Source organism: Ruditapes philippinarum, unplaced genomic scaffold, assembly GCF_026571515.1.
Source record: "Ruditapes philippinarum isolate M1 unplaced genomic scaffold, ASM2657151v2 ctg228_1_1_1_1, whole genome shotgun sequence".
Lineage (NCBI taxonomy): Eukaryota > Metazoa > Mollusca > Bivalvia > Venerida > Veneridae > Ruditapes > Ruditapes philippinarum.
The window spans coordinates 440888-458408 of record NW_026856125.1 but is presented as its reverse complement, the minus strand read 5'-3'; the positions used below and the strand labels follow the sequence as shown (position 1 = coordinate 458408).

The 17521-nt window shown below is 32.6% G+C and overlaps 1 protein-coding gene across 1 annotated transcript; it reads right to left on the bottom strand.

Annotated features, from left to right (window-relative positions):
* Nucleotides 1–654: 654 nt before the first annotated feature.
* Nucleotides 655–14068, bottom strand: LOC132745466 (2-oxoglutarate and iron-dependent oxygenase JMJD4-like). Its single transcript, XM_060734409.1, has 7 exons — nucleotides 13794–14068; nucleotides 10927–11092; nucleotides 10464–10589; nucleotides 9872–9957; nucleotides 8030–8214; nucleotides 4800–4943; nucleotides 655–3446 (listed from the first exon to the last, which is right to left on the bottom strand). The coding sequence occupies exons 1-7, from the start codon at nucleotides 14035–14037 to the stop codon at nucleotides 2613–2615; spliced, it is 1785 nt and encodes a 594-aa protein (XP_060590392.1). The 5' UTR covers nucleotides 14038–14068; the 3' UTR covers nucleotides 655–2612.
* Between the last annotated feature and the right edge of the window lie 3453 nt (nucleotides 14069–17521).

Genomic DNA, 17521 nt, shown 5'->3' with positions numbered 1-17521 from the left:
ACTCAGCAAATGTGGGTTTTCCCCAGTTAATCCGTAGGTACAAATTTACTTTTACTGTTATATATTCATGGTGCACTTCCAGTCACAAAAGATTTGTCATTTATTTTCGAAGCTGTAAATTTTTTTTATGATTAGCTGGGAAATAAAACAAATGAGCCGAGTCACGACAAAACCAACATAGTGGCTTTGGGACCAGCATGGATTCAGACCAGCCTGCACATCCGCACAGTCTGATCAGGATCCATGCTGTTCGCTATCAGTTTCTCTACTTGTTATAGAGTTTGTAAGCGAACAGCATTGATCCTGATCAGACTGCGCGGATGCGACGGCTGGTCTGGATCCATGCTGGTCGCAAAGCCACTTTGTTGGTTTTGTCATGACACGGCTCAAAAATTCTTTATTACGGAGTTAGTCAATTATCAGGGAGTAAGTTCGCCAGAGGACTGAACCATTTATACAACATATGTAGACAGTCACCTTAAGATTTTTCAAGTGAAGTTTGGTAAAAATCGACCAAGTATTTTAAGAGGATAATGTTAAAACAAGAGCTGTCAGTAGGAAAGTCTTGCTTGACTTTTGGTGCTTTGTGCTCAGGTGAGCCAGTAACATAAGACTGGCCACGTGTTCACTAAGCAAAGATCAGGGTTAAGTTCAAATGATACTGATTTTATTTCCATTGCTTTATAAAACTATAATAAGTCATATTTTGCTGGAATTATATGGTACATAAGCAAATTGTAAGAAATGCTGATTTGCAAAGAAACAACTCTTTACGGGATAAAACTGACAAATAACAAAACAAACACAAAAATAATCATATCAAAATAAGGATCAACAAATGTAAAATGCCCATATCTTGTAAATTAACAATTAATTTATTCTAAAATGGTATAAAAATTCTGTGTCAAGTCCAATTTTATGGAGAACATGTTAGTTTTTAAATTTGATCCTGATCCTTAATTATCAGTGAAAACTCTACCTGGATATTTTAGAATTTTTAAGTACAAAAAGGGCCATTATTCTGACAAAATCCATGCTCTAAAATAAGTATGTGAAGTTTCAAACCATTCCAATCTGTTGTTTTGAAGATACTAGTAATCTAAGGACTGGATTCAAACCCCGTAAGCCATTATCTCCCAGAGCAAGAAACTTTAGTCTAGCATAGCAGACTGGTGTTTCTGTTAGTTTTACCCATTTCACCAGGCAAAAAGGCATGCTAAGAATGACGTTACTTCACCTTTACACTTTTAACGCTGTAATGACATAAATTTCCATGGAAAATTGTTTTATTAAGTTAAAGAATTTAAAATATGATAGAATATGGTAGAATATGCAAGAAAAAATATCTAACATATGTTTGCGGTTCGGATAGGAATATCAGTCCTTCGGAAACCCCATGGGCGGTAACTCTGCAAGCTTCGTTACTGCCCGGTCCATTATGGACTGATATTCTGATCTAAACTGCAACATATGACAGATATTATTAGTCTCATTGCTTATCACTGGTTGGCTCTAGGCAAAGAAGTACATGTATAAGGGTTTTTAACCCTCTCACTGCCATAGGGACGGCTTATGCCGTCCCTGTTATTTTCGGCGTATTTGCCATATGGACGGCTTTAGCCATTTCTATAATAATAATGGTAATAATAATAAATTAATAATAATAATAAAAATAATAATAAATATAAAGAAAATTATACCATCAACAATAATTATTATTATTCTCACAGATTTGGAAACATATATAATTATTATAATACTAATAACAAATAATTATAATTATATTAATTAATAATATAGTAATTTCTTAGAAAACCCTCTGGCAAAAAGGTGATCAATAAAACAATAACCCTCTGGCAGCGAAAGGGTTAAAAGCATATAGCTTCTGATAAAAATAAACTAAAACAAATCCATATAAAGTATGGGTTAAGTTTTAACTCATATCAAGTATGACACTGTTACATAAAGATGGTAAATATTTAATTTCATCTAGATCATGAAGAAGAACAATCACATTAAAGTCATATCCTAACTGCCACTTCACTTCTCTTTCGCAAGGTAGCGTAGAGTAACATAAAGTTAAACACATAAAGAACAGCACAATTTATCATAATTTAAAAATATCTTATGAAAGACAAAGTTCTGTTTCATTACAAAAGACGAAGTTTTATTTCATTACGAAAGGCAAACTTTTATGTAATTAGGAAAGATACAGTTTTTTTATTTCATTATGAAGACAAAGTTTTCTTTCATTACGAAAGACAAAAGTTTTATTTTATTACAAAAGACAAAGTATTATTTCATTACGAAAGATCAGTTTTATTTCATTACAAGACAAAGTTTTATTTCATTACAAAAGATCAGTTTTATTTCATTACGAGACAAAGTTTTATTTCATTACGAGACAAAGTTTTTTTCATTACGAGACAAAGTTTTATTTCATTACAAAAGATCAGTTTTATTTCATTACGAGACAAAGTTTTATTTCATTACGAGACAAAGTTTTATTTCATTACGAAAGACAAAGTTGTATTTCATTATGAAAGGCAAAGATTTTTGTCAAAAGAAAAGACAAAGTTTTATTTCATTACGAAAGATACAGTTTTATTTCATTAAGAAAGATAAAGTTTTATTTCATTTAAGATATATTCAGCAGAATCAGAACATTCCAATTCTAATTTCCGATAATCATCATCCGATATAATAATCTGCAGGACCTGTCTAATACGGTACAAATCAAATAATAAATAGTCACTTTCACACCACTCTGACGAGTCAACACAGTTAACAAAATGTTCACATTTCCCAATTCCACCATTTTCAGAAAGTGTCTTTTTTGTTCGATTATGTTCACATATTTCACAGGTTCCCTTCCTCTGATGATCATTTTCTGATGGGTCACATTTATTCAAGTCGCTTTCAATATTTTCAGGAACGTTCTTACTGTTATTTGTCTTGTCTACGTAAATATCACAATTCTGTTCACAATGCTCTATACAACTCGCACCCTGTCCTTCATCACTGTCGACAGTTTCTGTTAAAGCACGATACATCTCCGTCAGACTGAAATCTGTACCTATATTACAACAGGTTTTAAATGCACTATCTATTATCCTTCCTTCATTATTAACTTCCAGGTTACTTGTTTGTTTACATGCACCATCTATTATCTGTCCTTCATTATGAATTTCCACATTACTTGTTTGTTTACATGTACTATCTATTATCTGTCCTTCATTATGAATTTCCACATTACTTGTTTGTTTACATGCACTATCTATTATCTGTCCATCATTATGAACTTCTATGTTATCTGTTTGTAACACTGTAGCTGTGTGCGATATTTTTCTAATTTCTTTTAACTGTTTAATTCTGTGCTCAGCTATTACACGGAGCATTTTGATAAACTGTGAATAGTCGATACCTGCACAGGCTTTTAGTATAAGCTGAAAATAAAAATTATTAGCAAATGATTAAACAGAGATAATTTCCAAAAAAGGTTTTTAAGCTTCATACTCAGTCCATAAAATTTATTTTATTTACTTTATTATGTAAATGAAAAGATTACATATAAACATATTGTCGAAATTAACATTTCACACTTACTGGCGCGGTTAAATTCTGTTTTTAGTTTTGTTACGTTCAAATGAATTTAGAGAACAACATTTATTTTCCTGACAATCTTCAATTATAAAAATTAGCAAAACTCAATCCCGCACAAAAAAATTATGATTTTATACTAGATAGTAAAGCCACTCATGAAATTACTAGAAAGTTAAGCCACTCATAAAATACAGAAAGTTAAGCCACTCATAAAATACAGATAGATAAGCCACTCTTGAAATTCAAGATGGTTTAGCCACTCATGAAATACTAGATGGTTAACCCACTCATAAAATATAAGATGGTTAAGCCACTCAAGAAATATAAGATGATGAAGCCACTCATGAAATATAAGATGGTTATGCCACTCATGAAAATACTAGATGACTAAGCCACTCATGAAATTTAAGATAGTTAAGCCACTCATGAAAATACTAGATGACTAAGCCACTCATGAAAATACTAGATGACTAAGCCACTCATGAAATATAAGATGGTTATGCCACTCATGAAAATACTAGATGACTAAGCCACTCATGAAATTTAAGATAGTTAAGCCACTCATGAAAATACTAGATGACTAAGCCACTCATGAAATTTAAAATAGTTAAGCCACTCATGAAAATACTAGATGACTAAGCCACTCATGAAATTTAAGATAGTTAAGCCACTCATGAAAATACTAGATGACTAAAGCCACTCATGAAATATAAGATAGTTATGCCACTCATGAAAATACTAGATGACTAAGCCACTCATGAAATTTAAGATAGTTAAGCCACTCATTTACATACTAGATGACTAAGCCACTCATGAAAATACTAGATGACTAAGCCACTCATGAAATTTAAGATAGTTAAGCCACTCATGAAACATAAGATGACTAAGCCACTCAAGATTGAAATACTAGAAAGTTAAGCCACTCATGAAATATAAGATAGTTAACCACTCATGAAATACTAGATAGTCAAGCCACCCATGAAATATAAGATAGTTAAGCCACTCATGAAATATAAGATAGTTAAGCCACTCATGAAAATACTAGATGACTAAGCCACTCATGAAAATATTGCATCTGATAATAAACTTTTATTTCACATAACTGACCCTTAGCACTAAATTCAAAGAAATACAACTATGTTCTGAAAATCTGATGGGTAAGGAATAAACTGCGTACAAAACAACTATTTATCTACCTGACATTGGGCATTCCATCCATCCATGTCCTGACAATGCCCAATCTCCATCTTCACATCTTGAAGACCATCTTGTAAATGTTTCCAAAATATGTCAATGTTACATCCGTTTAACCAGTTGTGATTGATAGATATAGTGTCTTCCTACAAGAGAAATACAGTGTACTATTTACATGTTAGAGGAACTCCACTGAGGTCAAAAAGCCTAAAAATATAAAATTTGAATTTCTAACATAGATCACTTGGGGCACTTAAAACAAAAATACATTGTATATGTAGAAGATTTTTGAGAAATGTACTTAGTCTATAGAAATAAACTGAAAAAGGGTCAAAGACAGAAATGGCTAGGTTGCCATTATCTATCTATTATACCAAATATCATAAGGCTTTGATGTTACGAAAATTTTCTTTCAATAACCATTAATATCTAAAATTTAACTAAGTCGGTAAACAGGAAGTAGATGAGCAACAGACCTGAAATTGAATCCCACAGTATGGGACCACGTTTTAATACTGTATATTAAATATCAAGAGGCTGTGGTTTGCTGAAAAATCTGTTACGAAAATTTTCCAATATTCACCATACTATAACCCGCATTTGCACTTTTGCAACATGGCCAAAAATCATATTTTTGAGCTATGCTAATCCTGGCATAAGTGAACAGCATTGCAACACTTTTCAATTTAGGTCATTTTTCACTATTCAAATATCTATTTCCGGAAAATGGAGTAAGCGAAAGGTCTGAAACTAAGCACAGAAGTTTATTGGTCTAGACCAACATAAAATGGAAGATTTATCAAAATTATGTCCCGTCCCGTCATGTCAAAATACCTCGGTGGAGTCACTTTCATCCCATTGAGGATTTTTGAAATGACAGGAAAGGAAATAATGTTTCAATATTTATGTCCCATTTGATATAAGTCTTGACTAATAACTTTTGTGCAAAATTTCAGTTCATATGAACTCAAGCTCTGTACAAGTTGAGAATAGTTCTAACTTAGTAGAATATTAGGTCTTCTAGTTAAAGTTTGGAAACATTTTCTTTCCTTTATGATATTTTGTTAACTGCATTGAAAGTGTAAACAGAATTAAGGTCAATATCTTAAAGGATCTCCACTAAGGTCAACAAGAGCCGGTTGAACCGGGTTATGCTCCCCGAATAGGTTTTGGACACAGAAAGGTATACCTCTTGTAGTGTCAGTTATGTCACAGACAAAGTTCAAAGTGTAAAAACAACCCAAATGTTGCGCACGACACATCGTCTCAATATTGTGATCATTTCTGTGGAATAATTATAAAATCTGACATCAAATAACAAAGTTATAGGCCGGACACAATTTTGCTGCAAGGTCATGCTGTGACCTTGACCTTCAAGGTAGCAACCAAAATTTGCGCCTGACACATCGTCGCAATATGGTGTTAATTACTGTAAAATAATTGTAAAATCCGACTTCAAATAACAAAGTTATGGGCAAGACACGATTTTGCCGCAAGGTCATTCTGTGACCTTGACCTTCAAGGTAGCCACCCAAATGATGCGCCGGAAATGTCGTCTCAATATGGTGATCTTTTCTGCGAAAAAGTTGTAAAATCCGACTTCAAATAACAAAGTTATGGGCTAGACACGATTTTGCTGCAAGGTCATGCTGTGTCCTTGACCTTCAAGGTAGTGACAAAAATGTTGCATGCGACACATCGTCTCAATATGGTGATCATTTCTGGGAAAAAGTTGTAAAATCCAACTTCAAATAATGAAGTTATGAGCCGGACATGAATTCGGGAGAGTAATAATGTGGCTACTCTATTGTTCTCTCTATTGTTCTTTTTAGTCAAACAAAATAAAATAGCCACATAAAAGCATTTTGGAATGAATGAAATCAAAGAGAGAAAACAGTTACCTATTGTCCCTCTAGCCACATAATTACTGTCCTGTGAGTGGGGACGGATGGACGGACAACCAGATGACTATATGCTCCCCCGAAATTTTTGGGGAGCATAAAAAGCTTAACAAGAGTGATCAATGATCACATGTGTTGCCTCATGATAGTAAATTGCATGTTGCTGGGAGACACAAAATCATTAACAGGGCAAAAGTGTTTTTAATTCAAGGGCCATAGCTCATCCAAAAAACATTCAACCATAAAACCAATGTAATATGCGCAATTACTTGAGCTACCAATCAATCCATGCAGTCACCTGCTTAAAGAAGTTAATTACAGTCTTAGACAACTGAGTCAAAGAACAGAATCACAGAAGCAGTGCATTTTATTTATAATATTCAAAGCAAGTGTACCCACATTTTTGAAAAAAATGCTTATAATCTATCTTCAATATCTAAACAGTTCAAAATCATAACCATATTTTTAAATTCTTTAAATTTAAATTTTCTTTAATTTTTTTTTTTTAAATTCTGTGGTGCAATTGAAAACAAAACACTCTGAAGTTGGAATCTTAGGATAAAATGAGCGGTGTCACGACAAAACCAACATAGTGCGTTTGTGACCAGCATGGATCAAGACCAGCCTGCGCATCCGCGCAGTCTGATCCGGATCCATGCTGTTCGCTTACAAACCCTATTACAAGTAGAGAAACTGATAGCGGATGCGCTGGTTGGTCTGGATCCATGCTGGTCGCAAACACAAAACGTTGGTTTTGTCGCGATGCGGCTAAAATGTTACTCAAAATAGCATGAAATTATGCAATAATTAGAGGAAAGAACAACATGTCTGTTCCTAGGTTATCAGAGTCTGAAAAATTCTAACACTGAAGGGATAACCTTTATTTTTTGTCCAAATGCAATATTTTTGAGGACAATGAGAAAATAGTCATTTTTTGTCATTAGGTCATTAGGGCCTATTAAAGGTCCATTATGCCTCAGATAGGGTATTATTTTAATTTTTGTTGCAGTTTCTTATAATTACTCATTGGCCAATTACCTGAGCCATCTTTTGCTTTTGCTGTTTTCTGGCAATTATTACAATTATACTGATTTAGTATATGTATGGAAGTCAAAATACTACTTTGTATACAAATAACTACTATTATTACAATAACTTCACTTCCAGTTCTACTTTCTTCGAGTAATAAGCATCTAAACTGATATTTAAATGTTACAGAACTCACATTTTTTTCTATAGAAGAAAAAAATTATTCATTTCTGGGGCATAATGTGCCTTTAAACCTAGTAAATTTTGAATAAGGTTAATAATTAATATTGACATATACATACCAAATTATACACTTGATGATGCCAACCACTAGGTACAAATATAATTTGACCTTCACCCTGTATGACTTCTAGCATTTGACCTTTGACCTTGTGAGCATTTGGAAATTTCTTTTGGTCATCAAGATCTGGAGACATGACATCATAAACAAGGTTCCCCAGGTTATCTTTTAACATATCCTCACATCCTGAAACACAAAGTATTTGAGCCGCGTCATGACAAAACCAACATCCAACATAGTGGGTTTGCAACCAGCATGGATCCAGACCAGCCTGCGCATCCACGCAGTCTGATCAGGATCAATGCTGTTCGCTATCAGTTTCTCTACTTATTGTTAGCGAACAGCATGGATCCTGATCACACTGTGCGGCGCAGGCTGGTCTGCATCCATGCTGGTCCCAAGCCCATTATGTTGGTTTTGTCGTAACGCGGCTTATATGTTTTCTACATTGAGTAAAAGAGACCATACACAATGAAAGGACTTACGAAAACATGAAATTGGTAAAACAGATTTTAAGAAAATATTTCTATGTACATTTCAAGATTTTCTTGTTCGGATAGCAATTCATTATATGTGTAGCATGATCACCAGAGAGATAAATTATCATTTTATGTAGTAGCATTATCACAAGAGTGATAAATTATCATTTAATGTACAAGCACAATCACCAGAGTGATTAACTACCATCCCTGTAATGATAATACTGGTGACATAAATTGATAATTTATCACTCTAATGATTATACTGACTACAATAATTGATCCACCAAATGATAATACTGACTACATAAACTCAAAATGATAATGATAACTGCATAAATTGATAATTATCACTGTTATGATTATACTGATAATAATATTATTTACATAGATTTATACTACATAATTTGTGAAGTTATCACTCCAATGATTTAACTGACTACATAAATCATCAGAGTGATAAATTATCAATTTATATAGTCAGTTTAACCATTGGTGATAAATAATCAATTCATGTAATAAATATAATCACTTGATATACAAAATAATCCTTAAGGTATTAGCACCCTAATGCATTACCTCCGCTTTGAAGAGTATTCAAATAGGCTAGAATTACTGTTAACTACATTGAAAATGAGGGCCATGGGTTCAATCCCCAGAAGGGTCAACTTTTTTTTTCTTTCTTTTTTTCTTTTAACATTATTTATGTATCTCTCATGTCCCATATGGAAAGAAAAAAGTGTTTAATTTTGAATTTTTAATTTATATAGGTATTTATTGGCTAAATTATGCTAAATCTAGTAATAAATATGGTACCTAATATTTTCAAAGTGTAATATAATCAAAACTAGACGGTTAAAAGTATTAAATATTTTACAAGATTAACCAATACACTTTTGAGAAAATTTAGGAAAACTTTGAAAACAGGCACACATTTGGGAAAACTTTAGGGATTCTTTTAATTAGGCTCCCTAAGTAGGAAAATAGTCAGACATGTGGTAAAAATGGGTGGGGTAGGGTAACATTTTTATACAGATTTCATAAATTTTAAGTAGAAACCATAATTTTGCTTATGTGGATTGTTAGCTGAATGGTACTGTTTGTTTCTTACCAAAAATTGATGGGAAAACATTTTTCATTAGAATGTTATTGCAGATTATTTAAAGGTTCCTCATTTCTAAAAAGGGCCCTCATAACATCCTAGCTTGAGTTCAGAAAAGTGGCCATAACTTGATTTCCGTACGGTAAACTTTGTTTAAATTTTGCATACAGGTGTACTTTAAGGTATACATCTGACCTATGATGTCAATTCTTTAGTTCCTGATAGTGCCCATTAGGGTCCTAATACCTTAACGCATAATCACCTGGGGGATAAAATATCCATTTCTTTTTGCCACAAATATTTGCTGACCAGCTAAAAGATCTATAAACATCTGCATGGAAAGGTGTCCTGAAAATATTTATTTCATACATTGCATAGGGGGTAAGAGAACCATTGCTGTCATGGTTGTAATAAATATGCTTACTATAGTTACTTTGCTGTTTGTCTTTTGTTTGGTTGGTTGGTTTTACAGTGCACAAACACAGTTTAGGTCATATGGCAGTGAAACAGGAAAGATGATTTTTGCTAACCTCGGGTGTTACAATCTTCAAATCAACACCAGGAGTGAAAGCCACCCCACCTGTTGGAGTTAAGAGATGCATAGACTCCAGTTATTCAATCCCATTTAGTCGCCTCTTTCAATCCCAATTCTTAAAGATAGCAAGGAAGTTCCTTACTAGTCTATGAAAATTCAAAACTATTATCATGTATGAGAATAACAGTCACCAAGAACACATCTAAAATCATAATGAAACCTGACATCAAACTCAAAGTTCCATCCTACCATAAATTTCCACATTGATAAGACTGTACTGAAAAGTCTTAAGTTAAGTTAAATACCATATCACACAAACCATGTTCCTTTAGGACCCATATACACAAATCTATAATCATCTAATGGAAGTGTGTCCCAGAATTCATTGAGCCAGTCTGATTGGAAGTATACTGGAGTAATATACGCCTCATAACCTGGGTAGGCTCTGTAAATATCAAGGAAACATTTCAATCATAAAGTAGTTGACAATCTTATTCTTTTATTCATTCACATCAAAGATATGTATGTGTACATTAAGGTTGTATGACACTAAAAGTTTAAATTTAAAGGGGATACACTGAGGTCCTAAAGCTTGAAAACATAAAATTTGAAAATTTTATACAGATACATGTAAACTCAAGCACTTAAAATGAAAGAATATTCTATTTAAAAGACAATAAAGAAATATACTGATATCATAATAAAATTGAAAATCAATTTATTACTGTTATGATTTACAAGGCAAATGTCATATTAATATGATATAAATCCTTTGTACATACTTTGTAAAATGCCAATCTTTAAGATAAAGACATGGCTGATTCCCAGGATAACCTTCAGATCTATAATTTTCCCAATAGTCTAAGTACTCTGACAACAGCATGTCTTTTTTGGGATGAGAACTGAACTGTTCTTGCCCACAATTTGCGACAGGTACAATAGCTTCACCTTGTAAAAAGAAATCAACATAACAAAGCATGTAAAAGATTTCAACTGAATTAAGACACTCTACCAGACAGGACCAAATTTTGAACTTTCTCTCATTAATTATTTATTTTTTGGCATTTAAAGAGTGACAAGACCTTATTTGGAATTAAAATATCTATCGTTGTAAGTATGACACTCTTTAAGATGCTAGAGACTTTTATAACAGAATACATGTATAAATAAAGCTCCATCCTCAGAATGCTTGTAAAATATTCACAACATCAAAAGCTAATGTTACTTATGTCATCTTACTTGTTAGTCTCAGGTATACTTATCAATCTTAACCATATTTTTAGTACAGCTTTTGTACTTACCTAGAAATTTCAGTATATATATATGGTACATTTGTTTGGGTGTTGAGGCACTCAAGGGGTGCAATAAAAATAATTATGGTTTGTGCCATAGGCATAGAAAAACAACCCAACAGTCATGACATTCAAACTTAAGATGCCTCAAGGATATCTCTTCATAAGATGGAAATATAACAAATAATTAAGGTGACCTATGTCACTGTTCACTATTTAGGGGAGAATCCAAGATAGTGCGTAAGCAGACGGATAGCTCAGTCAGCAGAGCCACATTACAGTATTCTGGGGGTCCCAGGTTCAAGTCCCAGTCACTGAGTCGGGCTGCACATTTTTTTCACCATGCACATTTGGCACCCAACAGGGGACCGAGATGGTGGGGGAAAATCCCGGGATCCGGGATCATATTAGATATAGAGGGAAAACTAATAAACTATATTTGCGTTGATTATTGTCGTAATGAAAGGCGATTAAACGTTAAGTTTTTATTTTTTTATTGTATTTTATGAATGTTAAATTAATTTAACTTAGGATATAAATATATTTAGAGCTATTTATTAACAAACTTAAAATGCCGAAATCACAATACTTATAATTATATGCCAAATTAATTGGAAAAATTAAAGACTATATTCTTGAACTGGTCAATTACCGGGATCCCTATATGTTTTAATACGATCCCGGCTTCAGACCTGGGGATGATTACATTGATCAGTAATTGATTTAATTACAATTACTTTCAGATTTTATTGTAATTGATTACAATTGATTACTCAGACTTGCCTCTGTAATCAATTAAATTACAATTACTTTAAGGAAGTAATTGATTGATAATTGATTACATCCAATGTATAACAATAAACAAAAGTTTCTTCATGCTATTTAATATATACATTATATACACAAAGGATTTCCAGGTCAACAACCGTCATCAATTTAACACACTTTTAGTTACTGTCACATCACTTTATCATATTTTAGCATTGCACTTTAGCATCATAAGTTCATGAAACCATCTGTCAGTCAGACTGCATCTATCAGGACGGAAAATTTTACCCGCAATACTAAACAAACGCTCTACAGGGGCCGATGATGCAAGAATGGTCCTCAGTCTTCTTGGTGTAGGTTTCATAATGAACTCTCTGCAACAGAAATTTTGAAAAGTGTCACTTGTACAGTATGCTGTATATAGGTGTTAAAACAGGTGTGAAAACAATAAATTTTTGTATGGGAATTCAAAGAGACAATAGACTTTACAAAGAAATTATCAATTTTTGTACAAACACTTCAATGGTACAACAGTATCCATTATAATATAAACACATTGTCTATCACCTTACAAAATAACTGTTGCATATAATTAAAATATGGTAATATGCATCCGACATAAACTCTAGAATATACAAAGTAAAGAAGTTATCAAATTTAACATACCTTTATATGGGTAATGAAATTTGAATGTGACTTAGTGTATCCATTTATCTTCCTAGGGCACAATTTGCACTGTGCTGTCACATTTCAAGATGTTTCTTTAGGAAATTCAAAGACATCATAAATCCAATGATTTGACAGTTTGGTTAGAATACCAGCCAAACAATAATGTCTATCTTTTAGTTAGAATTTGGTTAACTGTTTGGATTAAAACTTATTTCTTCATTGTGAGTGATGTCTTAAAATGTCTCACTTGATAGTTTAATACCTTAGTTAAACTGTAACATGTGAAATAAATCATTTGAATTTCAATAGTTTCATATAAAATCTGAAAGTAATCAACATCAATCAAATTGTAATCATAATTACAGACTGAATTTAAGCTGTAATTGATTAATTACAATTAATGTAATCAATTTTGAGCAAGGTAATCAATTACATGATGATTACAGTGTAATCATGTAATCAATTAAAAAATTGATGATTACGATTAGTGATTACCCCAGGTCTGCCCGGCTTATCTGAATTTCCGGATCCCTATATTTTTTAATACGATCCAGAAAATCGTGAAAAACATACATTATTTTTAAAGATTTTTTATAACTACTACAAATCAAATTTATTCAGAAATCTCTACAAAACATTCAAATGATGATGATAACAACAATAATAATAATACACCGAGAGTAGGTGGTCAAAATTACTATATGTTTAATACGATCCCGAATCCAGGGATTTTTCCCCCACCGACCGAGATGATATAAAGTCCCGAGACCATTTCATATATATATATTCAAAATTCAGGGACGAATTTCAATTATATCCAGTAAATTTGTCATGACTGTAAGGCTGTACTTTTTTCACCATGTGACATCTATAAACGATTTACAATTTTATTTAATGAAATTGGTACATTCAAAACTTACCAAATTTAGATCTTAAAAGAGAAAAGTTTGGTGTTTTATCTTCAAGCACCCAATCTTGTCGACTCTTCCAATGCCTTGTGATATTTGGAGTAAATATACATGGTATATTAGGAAATAAGTATTGCTTAAAAAATTCTGTGTATTTTATTTCTTTAACCGTTTCAAACTTTTCAAGACTTCGGCACTTTTCTCGTTGAAAAAGTATTTTCTTTTCTATTTCTGTTATATTCATGGGCGCCGCCATTTGAAGAGTATTCTACGGGAATGACTAATATGCATAACGGAAGGTCTCCCTATTTACCGACAATAACCTTCAGGCACCAACAAGAAACGACAAGAAGTAAAAAAGGAAAAAAATAATTAATTTCACTTTAGAACGATTATTCCTAATATCTTTAACATGAAAAACATATATGCACGGTATGTTAAATACAAGTACCACAACAGGTCCAGCGTCACAGACATGCCTGCAGACCTTGAATGGAAATCACTACAAGAGCGTCGCAAGGAGGCCAGACTGATCATGTTCTACAAAGTCATCAACAACAAGGTCGCTCTAGACAACTCACAACTCATACCCTCCAACTCCACATCTACACGAAATTCACACAACCTATCCTACAAGATTCCCTACTGCCGTACACAATACCGTCAACAATCCTTCTTCCCACGCACCATCAAAGACTGGAACAGCCTACCTCCAGATGCTACGTTAGCCGGTACAGTTGAGTCATTCCGTACTCATCTGTCCCAACTCTATATCTAAACCACACTCGTGTCCGTTTTTAACCCGCACTGTATATATTTCTCACTATTTTTACTCTTTCTTTCCGTCTTGCACATTAACCTGGCAGTAAACTTCAGTTAGTTGAAGGTGGCCAGTACATTGGAAGAAGAAAGAACTTCAATGAAGACATTATAAATTTATTCTGAACCAAGAAGTCAGTCTCAGTTTCTTACCATCAAGAACTCGGCCATCTTCGTATCCTTATAAGAAGAATTTGTACAGTATATAAGAGTTAAATCATAATTTTGTTTTTATCTTTTGTATGAAATATGTTTTCCCATTAATATTTGGAAAGAAACACAATGTAACATTCATCTAACAATCCACAAAGCAAAATTGATTGTTTCTACTCAAAATTTATAAAATATGTATAAAAATATTACTCTACCGCACCTTTTTAACACTTGTTTGACCAATTTCCTGCTCAGAGAGCCTAGTTAAAAATTATTAAAATTTACTTAAATGAGTGCCAGTTTTCAAAGTTCCCTAAATTTTCTCAAAAGTGTACTGGTTGCTCTTGTAAAATATTTAATACTTTTACCGTCTAGTTTTGATTTCATTGCACTTTGGAAAAAAAACAGGTACACACATGTATTTGTCATTAAATTTGGCATTATTCAGCCAATAAATACCTACATGTATATTGATTAAATAATCATAAATAAACACCTTTTTCTTCCCAAAAGGGATATGAGAGAAACATGAATTATGTTGAAATATGAAAAGAAAAAAAGACCCTTCTGGGGATTGAATCCACCGCCCTAAGTTTTAATGTACTAGCCTATTTGAATACGCTTCAATGCGGAGATAACGCATTAGAATGGTCATACCTTAAAGACGGTCCGTTATGTATTCATGGTACAAGTCATTTTAACACTAATTTCTTTTGTTAACGATGCTAAGATTGGAGTCCAGTCTGTATTAACTGAATATTTTTGGTCGACATGCTGGTAATATCCGTAAGCCGTTATTTAGAATTGTAAACTAAATTAACTAATTTTTGTACTGATTTTAATTGATCTTATTATATATCTTTTTTAATTTACTTAAAAGTTTGAAAGCATAAAATATTTTTAAAAAAAAAACAACCCTAAATGATGTTCTGAGACATGAGTACATAAGCATTCAGTTTAGTTCGACTATATATAAGTTCTAACAGTGGCTAAGTCACTTTTAAGACCAGTTCACTATTAAGACAACTTTGAGTCGGTCCCATTTACATCACTTGTCTTAATAGACTGGAGCTTAATATGTATGTATATCTGAGTTTTACATAATGAAATCCCATGAAAAAACAAGAGAGTTTTAAAATAACGCCTGATTAAATGAGCTAATAAATTACAAGACCTATTCCCCGTGCGGTACTTTCTCATGTTTAAGAAAACATTCCACAACCACTCAAAGATACCAACTAGCTCCTATTTGTTTTGTAATATATGTATACGAAATGAGCATGTCACAAAATTAAACTATTTACTTCCTTAAAGGGGGCAATTAGATTTGTCATTTATTTAGTTTGTAACCCAATCAAGTCATTATCCGAAGAATGATTCCTTTGTTCCTTGGTCATTAATAAGCGTTTGCTTTTGTTATATCTATAATTGTGTGCATGTTTGCCATATGTATATATATGTTTGTATTGTCAATTCTGCCGAAATGCAAATAAAATTAAGACTTAATAATAATAATAAAAAAAACAAATGTACGCGATTCAGAATGTATTTTCGAATCGATTTATTCTAGAATGATTGAGTTTAGTTTTGTTTGATACGATCTAAGGCCTCGCTAGGTAATAATCAGGCGAACGAGGACTTGTAAACATGAAAATAGTTATAGGTTTAAAAAACAACGAACTGACAATTCTAAAATAAGTGGTATATCGTGGTATCAGTTAGTTATTGTTTTAACAGACCCACCAATTTATGTCGGAGTAAAGTAATATTTTTATGTTGGATATAAAAAATGTAAGTACATGTAGTGTACGTTTACTTTTTTGTTAAATTTATTTTCTTCATTTGTTGAATTCTTAATTAAATTATACTGCATGACAAGGACTAGAGTCGTCGAGATCATCATCGTTTTCAGAGCTAAAAAGCGATTTTGCCGGCAACTGTGATTCAAAGTGATGCACGACATTACGTCGATTTGATAGAATACCACAATGAAAAGAACGGACAAATGGTCGAACGGCAATTTATAGAATGTACATTTGATAGAAAAGAGTGTAACGTCGAATTTTGCCGAAAAGATGTTGAAATGTGCCTAAAACACTTCAAAAATACAAGAATATATAAAATTGGAAAACGAAAGTAGACGGAAATGGATCACCATCAACGATTTTTTATTAAGATAATTCTTGATATGTACGTGCATGCAAATCATATTACGAGAAACACTGCTTGTTTCCAAGACATATATGCACATAAAATTTAAATACTGTGTGGACCATTAAATAACTACGACAGCATTTCTTTAATATGTGAACCACGAAATAATCAATATTCAACAAATGATTATTACGATATGCGTCATTGTACTTATCTGAACAGAGATGTAGAAAACAGAGATGTAGATGACAGAGATGTAGATAACAGAGATGTAGAAAACAGAGATATAGATAACAGAGAAATAGTTAACAGAGATATAGATAACAGAGATGTAGAAAACAGAGATATAGAAAACAGAGTTATAGAAAACAGAGATATAGTAAACAGAGATGTAGTAAACAGAGATGTAAATAACAGAGATGTAGAAAACAGAGATGTAGATAACAGAGATGTAGAAAACTGAGATATAGATAACAGAGTAATAGAAAACAGAGATATAGTAAACAGCGATGTAGTAAACAGAGATGTAAATAACAGAGATGTAGAAAACAGAGATGTAGATAACAGAGATGTAGATAACAGAGATGTAGAAAACATAGATGTAGAAAACAGAG